At 57.5% G+C, this 9,271-nt stretch overlaps 1 protein-coding gene across 1 annotated transcript; it reads left to right on the top strand.

Moving 5' to 3' along the window:
• Window positions 1-438: 438 nt before the first annotated feature.
• LOC135977659 (maestro heat-like repeat-containing protein family member 1) lies at window positions 439-6,139 on the top strand. Its single transcript, XM_065578857.1, has 6 exons — window positions 439-458; window positions 2,486-2,565; window positions 2,988-3,093; window positions 3,302-3,397; window positions 3,531-3,635; window positions 4,072-6,139. The coding sequence occupies exons 3-6, from the start codon at window positions 2,992-2,994 to the stop codon at window positions 4,297-4,299; spliced, it is 531 nt and encodes a 176-aa protein (XP_065434929.1). The 5' UTR covers window positions 439-458; window positions 2,486-2,565; window positions 2,988-2,991; the 3' UTR covers window positions 4,300-6,139.
• The last annotated feature ends 3,132 nt before the right edge of the window (window positions 6,140-9,271 follow it).

The following is a 9,271-nucleotide window of genomic DNA, read 5'->3' as shown; positions in this document are numbered from 1 at the left end:
GATGTTTTACTGTCTAGCCGGCTTAGTTCCTAGAATGAACACTGAGTGTGGTACAGACTAACACGGCTGTTACTCTGAAAAAAGATCCACAGGGAGTAGCTCAAACCTCCAAAGTGTCTGCCCTGTGGCAGGACATTAGCACTGCAGGGGAGGGGTGGGTGTGGCAGTGACATCACAAAGGCCTTTTGCAGGACCTCCGCCTATTGGCCAAAGGTGCAGGGGAGGTGGTGACCTCACAGAGGGATGCTGACATCAGCCAGGCAGGACAGGGGCGCAGGGCCAGGGAAACCTCAGAGACCCCTGTAGCTTTGCTTCAGCAAGTCTCCTTCTCGAGATCTCTCTTTGAGGTCTGAGAGAGTATTTGGGTTCATGTATGTGAGCACCAGGAGGAACCTCTTTTGAGTTTTCTCCTTTCTTTTTCCTGATTTCACTAGAAAACTGACGTCCCTGTTGAGAAGGTAAGAGCCTCCGAGAGGTTTGGAACCTGTTCAGTCTGCTGCATCTGGCGCCAGCTGAATTTTAGGCATGGAAAACACTAGCTTAAGGTGGCCAAATTTTATTCCCCACCTGGGATTTTGTCCCTTAGACTCTCTGGGGACATTAAGGTTTGTCCTTTTTCTTTTACCTTTTCCTCCATCCCTCCCTCCTTTCTCTTCATCTCTTACTTCTTTTGTCCTTTCCCTCTTCCCCTCCCACCACCAGGAGGGGGGTGTGTGTGTCGTGGGGGGTGCTCTACAACTCCCATTGTGGGAGGTCCACCGAAAAATGTGGGGCTGAAATAGTGCTCAGACAGTGATCCCCAGCGGTGACCTGGGCCATCCTTTGACTCTCTGGTGAGAACCCTCATCCTCCCGCCCCTCGGTCTCTACCCTGATTGGCTGAGCAGGGGGTTATTGACAGGGAGGAGACTCAGGTCCCTGTTGTTTTCTTTTAAGACCAAGTAAATAGTCATAACCAGTCATATGTTCGACAAATTTTGCTGCTTCTCTGCAGTTCATTATTTTCTCTACCATTCCAGTTCTCCTAAAATACTTGCTGAATAATTACTATGAACTCTTGCTGGTCTGGAACTCACTTGAGAGCGCTTTATTCAGGTCATTCAATGTCTGAAATTCAAGATCCGATGGTTAGTTTGAAAATCAGGGCTCTTGGGTCCTATTCCTAACTCTGCCACGGACTGGCTGTGTGACCTAAGACAAGTCAATTCTCCTTTCTCAGCCTTAGCTTCTCCCTCTTTCAAGTAGGGATAACAATCCGCCTCTACCTACCTCCTGGCGGGTGGAGGATGGGGATCTATTGGAGAGTGTCACTAGGAGCAGTGCATAAGATGAGGTGTCCTATCATGTTTACTCAGATCAGATTATGACATAATAGAATGGCTGAAATAGTCTATTTTATTTGTATTTTATTATGTTGCAATTGTTAAGAGCAGCAACTACTTAGCTCAGACTGAAACATCTCATCTAATTTTTGAGATCTAAGTGTCTCTTCTTTGTGTAGCTCAAACCTCCAAAGTGTCTGCCCTGTGGCAGGACATTAGCACTGCAGGGGAGGAGTGGGTGTGGCAGTGACATCACAAAGGCCTTTTGCAGGACCTCCGCCTATTGGTCAAAGGTGCTGGGGAGGTGGTGACCTCACAGAGAGATGCTGACATCAGCCAGGCAGGACAGGGGCGCAGGGCCAGGGAAACCTCAGAGACCCCTGTAGCATTGCTTCAGCAAGTCTCCTTCTCGAGGTCTCTCTTTGAGGACTGAGAGAGTATTTAGGTTCACGTACATGAGCGCCAGGAGGAACCTCTTTTGAGTTTTCTCTTTTCTTTTTCCTGATTTTACTAGAAAACAGACGTCCCTGTTTAGAAGGTAAGAGCCTCCGAGAGGTTTGGAACCTGTTCAGTCTGATGCATCTGGCGCCAGCTGAATTCTAGGCCTGGAAAACACTAGCTTAAGGTGGTCAAATTTTATTCCCCACCTGGGATTTTGTCCCTTAGAATCACTGGGGACATTAGGGTTTGTCCTTTTTGTTTTACCTTTTCCTCCATCCCTCCCTCCTTTCTCTTCATCTCTTACGTCTTCTGTCCTTTCCTCTGTTCCCCTCCCACCACCAGGAGGACTCTGTGTGTGTGTCGTGGGGGGTGCTCTGCAGTGGGAACAGGGACAATTCTCCAACTTTGGGCAGTCGAGAGCCTGGGTGAGATAAGGGGCGTTAAAACCCTTTGTGAAGGAGAAAGGGGAGTTTCACGGTGTTGAGCACCAAGGAATTCTAAACTTTGCTAAAACATCTAGTCTGCAGAAACCAGAAATGGTCGGGGCGAAGAGACGGGAGAAATTTGGAGAGTGGTCACTATTGGGCAGGAATCGGAGGAGCGGGAGGCAGGTGGGGGGGATCCTGCTGGCTGTGTGGGGCCCTGGCTGTGTAATCTCCTCACTGGGAAGTGTCAGTGAGGCCCGAATCTCACACGCTCCTTTGTCTCCTTTGGGTCTCACAGGAGCTCATTGAGGAGCTGCCTGATAACTCTCCACCCGGCGCCGTCCTCGCTAACTCCCTGATTGCTGTGGGCAACCTCAGGTACCGAGACCCTCCGACCCGGTTCCCCTAACCCCAGTGCTGCTCAGGCCCAGGGCTGGGAGTCACTGCCCCTCCCACTCCCAGGTCACCGCCCAAGGGTGGCTCCTCTGGCAGAGGTGCGGGGAAGGGTCACTCTCTCCTGGCTGGGCTGTTCTTTTCACTCCAGTAACATTGCAACGGCTTTGGGGAGAGGCTCACTCCCAGGATCAGATACAGGAGGGGCAGCAGGGTCCAGGGAACAGGTGCTATTCCTGCCCTGCCACTGTCTTTCTGAGAAACCTTGGCCTTGTCATTCCCTGGCTCGGTGCCTCTGTTTCCATTCTTGCCAGCCTGTGCCTATTTTGCTGCAGTTTCACCTGCGTGTTGGTGCCAGTCCCATCCCCGCACTGCACAGTCTAATATCGGCTCCTCTCTCTTGCCAGCACCATGACGCCTGCCCTGGAGCCAGAGCTGGAGACCCACCTCCTCCGAGCTGCCCTGCACGCCGTCTTCACCCTGGGCATGGAGAAGGACACCACCCAAGTGCAGGTAGATCATGCTAAAGTCATGGATTGAAGAGCCAGCTGTCATCCTGCCATGAATCCTTGCTAATTGCCTGCAGTGGGATGTGAATGAGAGAGGCCAGGATATGTGTTTGGGGTCTCACCAGTGCTTCCCAGAGACCCCACTTCCCATCCTGTGGCAGATGTAGCCCCAGTTTCCCTAACTCTGACCCATGGCTCTCCCTTGCTTTCAGGATCTGCCTAGGGTCTTGCCAGACCTCCTGGACGCCATGCTGGGGAACCTGCTGGCAGAGTCCCCAGACACCGACAGGCTCCAGTACATCTTGGAGGTGAGCCCGATGAGAGGGGTGGGGGCAATTTTACCTTCACTCTTAGATCCATTTTCCAGTCAGTCCTCCTAGCCGGGCCCCCAGTGGGCGTCCTTGGTCAGGGCAGTCAGTGCAATGCCTCCTTTCCCCACAGCACATTAACTACTGGATCGTGTCCAGGGTGCCGCGAGAGAGAGCCAGGGCCGTTAAGAGCAGCACGGCCCTGCTCAGATCCACCATCACCCTCCCTGAGTTTGACGTAAGTGACCTCTGACCCCAGCTTCCTGACTCCAGGGGTAGGTGGGCTGGCTCCGACTGGCTGTAGGATCTGCTGCTGCAGGGGCTGTGGGTTAGGAGTGTTCCTCTTGGGGAGGCAGAGTCAGAGCAGAGAGTGAGCCTGGCTTGAGTCAAGTTCTTCTTGTCCTAGTTAAGTGGTGACTCTGGGCTTTTAAGGGGACTGTGCTCCAGGTTCATGGCTCCCTGTCATCCTGGAGCAGCTGGGGAAGCAAGTTCTCATGGAGGGCCCTGCCCACAGCCCTGTGCTCCAGGCTTCCTTGGGGGCAGAGGAAATTAAGGGTCTGGCTCTAGCATCTCCTGCAGAGGGGCTGAGGGGAAGGAGAGTCCTGGCCCGGGGGGGGACTGGGAGCTGACATGAAAATGCTGATGGAGTCCCCTCTCCCTCTCCCGTCCATTAGAACTCAGCGGAATTCCCCAGGATGGGTCACCACATGGCACAGCTGGCTCTTTCCGTCAGTGACCCAGCCAAGGACATCAGCTGGCAGGCCAGGGAGGGGGTTTACCGGCTCTACCAGCTGCTGCTGCACCAGAGGGGTAAGGAACCCAGCTGGGAAATGGCACCCGCTAGAAGACTGAGACTGGGACCCCAGCCAATTTCTCTCAGACTGACGCCGGCTGGAGGATGAGTCTCTCTATCTCTTTCTGTGTTCCACACCATGCCCTGCAATTCTGTTGGGCCGGGCACGCAGCGAGGACTCTGCCCACTGTGCAGCCACCAATGGGATTGGAAGGACACAAGCCCTGCAACCAGAAGGACAAATGTGTGTGTGTGTCTCTCTCCCTGTCACCTACTCCCTCCTGGGGGAAACCCAGCAGCTGATGGGGGACAAGGTGAGCAGCTGCATTAGACTCAGGAGATTGGGGCGGGGCCCAGGCCTCATTCCCATCCTGTGGCCATTCGCTGGCCTGGCACAAGGAGCCTGGTGTCGAATGAAAGGGAGAGCAGGTGCTCCTGGGAAGGGAGATGAATTCACCTCCATGAGCAGGAGCGAGCCAGCTTGTCCGCGGAGCAGCTCCACCCAGCTCTTTAGCCAGGCTAATTAATGACAAGCTTTGCCTCATCCCAGACTTACGTTCTTAGGACAGGGTGCTATCGCTCTTGGGAAGGGCAGGAGAGTCCCCCAAGTGCCCCCTGCGAGACTCTCCTGTCCCACAGGGCCGCACCCAATTCCTAGTGGTCTGGTGTCTGTGTCACCCGAGCCACCACCCAGAGTTGCTCCCATCACTGGCAGCCTGGGAGGCCAAGGACTGATGGGTGATGGCGTCTGACCAGGCAGGGCTGAGGCACATGGGCAGGGGACGCTTGTCCTGCTGCTGGCAAGGCTGGACCCGTTCTGGAGAGAACAGGAGGATTCAGTCAGCAGTAGGGTTGCCATGTCTAATAAATAAAAAAAGAGGACCCTCCACGGGCCCTGGCCCCGCCCATTTCCTCACCCCTAGCCCCGCCCCAACTCCGCTCCTTCCCCGCCCTAACTCCGCTCCCTCCCACTCCCAGCCATGGGGAAAGGGCTGCCCCAGCGCTACCGGCTTCACGGTTTGCCGGGCAGCCCCCAGACCCTGCGCCCCCGGCCGGCGCTTCCCCAGCGCAGCTAGAGCCTTAAAGTCTGAGAGGGGAGGAGCGGAGCAGCTCAGCTGGAGCCCGGGAAGGGAAGTGCCTGGCCCGTTGCTCGGGGTCCGGAGGCGGGGGGGCTGCCCGAAGCCGGTAGCGCTGGCTCGGGCAGCTCGGCTCTTAAAGTCTGAGAGGGAAGGAGCGGAGCAGAGCAGCTGCGGGAGGGGAAGTGCCTGGCCGGCATTTTGCCGGACATGTTTGGCTTTTCGGCAATTCCCCCCAGACGGGGGTTTGATTGCCGAAAAGCAGGACATGTCCGGGAAAAACGTGACGTATGGTAACCCTAGTCAGCAGGGGCTGCCGATCCGTCCCATTCACCAGGGCTGCCATCCTGCGGCTTCAGCATTAGTGGCTGGGGTGACTTGGGGAAAGGTCTCAACCTCCCCACATCCCACTTCACTGCTGCCAGAATCCCTCTTGCCCCCCCGCTCCAGTCCCCTCCCTACCCAACCTGGGTGGGGCTGGAGGAGAGGGGTCTGAGAACTTGAGCTGTGGATTGGAGGTGGAACAGCTGTCAGGGGCACTGAGGGGGAAGTGGCAGGAGCTCCCTGTACAAGGAGGGGGGTTGCCACTGGAGGTCCCTAGGAAGGACAACAAGACTCCATCCTGGGGGTCAGGAGGGGGAATCCATCCCTCAGAGGTGGGCAGGGGCTGGGTGGAAATGCTGCTGGTTCCAGGGGCCGTTAATCCCCCCTGATTCCTCGGAGGCGTCTGAGTCTCAGACAGGTTCTCGTTCCCTTGCAGCAGGAGGACGTCACGGCCAATGTGATGCGCCAGCTCCGTATCATGCGGCACTTGCGCCAGGTGACCGAGGCGCTGCAGGGCCTGTGCCTCTGAGGCCACCGGCAACTCCCGCTCTCTGCTGCAGGTACTGCTCTGGCTCTCTGTAAATGGGGAGCTAGTGGAAGGGGAAATGGAGCCCCCTGGCACTCACAGAAACTCTCTCCCCTCTCTGTGGAGCAGGGTCCTTTCCTCTGCCCCCAAATTCCTTCATCTGGGACAGGAGCTCTTTCCCTCTCACCCATTCCCCTCCCCGCTTTCCTTGATCTACCCCCATCCCATTCCCCCTGCGCCCAGGCAGAGCTCTGCCTGCCCCATATGGTGCAGAAAGGCCTGTGATATGCAGGGGGTTAGATTAGATGCTCTAACTGTCTCTTCTGCCCATAAAGTCTACTCATTTCTGAGAAACTGAGTGTAGCATTGGGAGCAGCGTCACAGCCCTCTTGCTGGGCTAGCGTCCCCCATCCATGGTCGCTCCAGCACCACGGCAGTTTCTCCCTGGTAACTCCGGCCAGGTCACCACCTTTAGTCCACCCTTCTGGGGCCCAGCTTGCCTCACACTAAAAGTCCAAAGGGATCTTTCCACAGACAGAAGTTCTTCTGCCATCGCTGGGGCACTTGCTCAGCCTGTAGCCCCCTTGCTGGGCTTGGGAACCCTCTCCAGGTGCGTGTACGCCGCCTCCTCTGGGGCCGGTAGGGGAACCCAGTCCCACCCTGACATTGATAGCAGCTCAGGGCCCTGGACCCAACAGCTAGGTCTGCACCTTTCTCTTTGCTGCACTTTTCCAACCTCTCTTCTCAAGTTCCCCTCCAGGCTTTCCTTGCTGCTCTGAACTTCCTACCTCGTTCTCAATCCTGTTGCTACCCCAGCTGGGGTGTATCACCACTGAAGTCTGGCTATTTAGGGGGGCGGATATGGTGCCTCTCACTTCGGGCTCATTCTGTAATCCGCTTTCTGTGAGTGCCAGGGGGCTCCATTTCTCCTTCCACTAGCTCCCCATTTACAGAGAGCCAGAGCAGTACCCGCAGCAGGGAGTGGGAGTTGCTGGTGGCCTCAGAGGCACAGGCCCTGCAGCACCTCGGGCACCTGGCGCAAGTGCCGCATGATACGGAGCTGGCGCATCACATTGGCCGTGACGTCCTCCTGCTGCAAGGGAACGAGAACCTGTCTGAGACTCAGACACCTCCGAGGAATCAGGGGGGATTAACGGCCCCTGGAACCAGCAGCATTTCCACCCAGCCCCTGCCCACCTCTGAGGGATGGATTACCCCTCCTGACCCCCAGGATGGAGTCTTTTTGTCCTTCCTAGTGACCTCCAGTGGCAACCCCCCTCCTTGTACGGGGAGCTCCTGCCACCTCCCCCTCAGTGCCCCTGACAGCTGTTCCACCTCCAATCCACAGCTCAAGTTCTCAGACCCCTCTCCTCCAGCCCCACCCAGGTTGGGTAGGGAGGGGACTGTAGCGGGGGGGCAGGAGGGATTCTGGCAGCAGTGAAGTGGGATGTGGGGAGGTTGAGACCTTTCCCCAAGTCACCCCAGCCACTAATGCTGAAGCCGCAGGATGGCAGCCCTGGTGAATGGGACGGATCGGCAGCCCCTGCTGACTGAATCCTCCTGTTCTCTCCAGCAGGGCCGGCTTTAGGAAGGGCGGGGCCCAATTCGAACATTTTTGGCGGGGCCCCAGCAGGGATGACTAACAAAAAAAATAATGTAAAAAAAAGCCTTTCATTTCTTCCATGTATTATTTACTTTTCATAACTATATAAATAATAAAATTATATATTATGTACATTGCATCATATATGCTGTTGATCGGTTATTAATGAGCTCCATTTCACGTGTGTGGGTCCCCGCCATTCCCTGGGGGTGTGCTAGGGTGACCAGATGTCCTGATTTTATAGGGACAGTCCCGATTTTGGGGTCTTTTTCTTATAGGATCCTATTATCCCCCACCCGCTGTCCCGATTTTTGACACTTGCTGTCTGGTCACCCTAGTGGTGTGCACATGTGTGGGTCCCAGCTGCTCCCTGCCCCCCTCATTGAAGCAGGTGTGCAGGGTTACTGCCCTGGGAACTGCAGGGCACCAGTGGACATGGGGCTGGCTGGAGGCAGGGCAGGGGCTCACTGGAGGTAGGGTCTGGCTGCAGGCAGGGCAAGGGGTGCGGGGCTGGCTGGAGACGGGTGTGTGGGACTGGCTGGCTTTGCGCAGGGCCGCAGGGGGGTGCGGCAGGGGTTGCCTGGAGACAGGGCAGGGGGTGCGGCAGAGGCTGGCTGTGGGCAGGAGGTGCAGGGCTGGCTGCAAGCAGGGCAGGGGGGCGGGGCTGGAGGTAGGGCAGGGGTGCAGCAGGGGCTGGCTGCGGACAGGGGGTGCAGGGCTGGCTGGAGACGGGGCTGGCTGCGGGCAGAGCAGGGGGTGCGGGGCTGGTGCGGGGACGGGGTGCAGCAGAGGCAGCTGGAGCCCCGGCCCTTTAAATAGCCCCCAAGTCCCCCGCTATCCCAGGGCTCTGGGGGCTATTTAAAGGGCCCAGGGCTCCCCTGCTTCTACCGCCCCTGCCCTTTAAATAGCCGCGGGAGCCCTGGGGAAGCAGCGGGGCTCCAGTGGCTATTTAAAGGGCCAGGGCGGTAGAGGCAACGGGAGCCCCGGACTTTTTAAATAGCCCCCAGAGCCCCGCAGCCCTACCCCAGAGCTCCAGCAGTGGGGGTCTGGTGGCAATTTAAAGGGCCTGGGGCTCCGGCCCCTGCTGGGAGCCCTAGGTCCTTTAAATTGCCCCCTGGGGAAGCCGGGCCACCCTGGTACAGCGCACCGGCTCTTGCCGGTACACCGTACCCTGCTGTGACATACCGGGGGGGCGGGAACCCCTCGGGGATGTGGGGGCTGTCACACAGCTGGGCAATTTAACCCGGCTGGGCCGGGGTGACTGTCTCCCTGGAGCTGGGGTCTCAGCCCAGGTGACTCTCTGCCCTTCCCCCCAGTCGTCCCCGGGCGAGGTGGGAGCGCCCCACGTTGCGTTCCAGCCCCACATTCGCACCCACAAGTGCTGGTGGGTTCCAATCCCAGCTGAACATGCCCACTCAGCCCTAGTGCGGAGCAGAAGGGCCCAGCGCTGCCCCACAGACCCTCTGGCTCTCCGAGCCCGCTCTTACCCATCACCGCAGCACGTCTGGCCCAGGCTGAACACTGCTGCTCTGTGCAGAGAGGCTGGCACTTC

This window comes from Chrysemys picta, unplaced genomic scaffold (assembly GCF_011386835.1).
Source record: "Chrysemys picta bellii isolate R12L10 unplaced genomic scaffold, ASM1138683v2 scaf9, whole genome shotgun sequence".
NCBI classification, from domain to species: Eukaryota; Metazoa; Chordata; order Testudines; family Emydidae; genus Chrysemys; species Chrysemys picta.
The sequence above is the reverse complement of the archived record's forward strand: the minus strand, read 5'-3'. Positions and strand labels throughout refer to the sequence as shown.

Coding starts and splice junctions, on each gene's coding strand:
- LOC135977659 (XM_065578857.1), top strand. CDS start 2,992: ATGACGCCTGCCCTGGAGCCAGAGCTGGAGACCCACCTCCTCCGAGCT. Junction 3,398..3,530: donor GGCTCCAGTACATCTTGGAG/GTGAGCCCGATG, acceptor CTTTCCCCACAG/CACATTAACTACTGGATCGT. Junction 3,636..4,071: donor TCACCCTCCCTGAGTTTGAC/GTAAGTGACCTC, acceptor CCCGTCCATTAG/AACTCAGCGGAATTCCCCAG.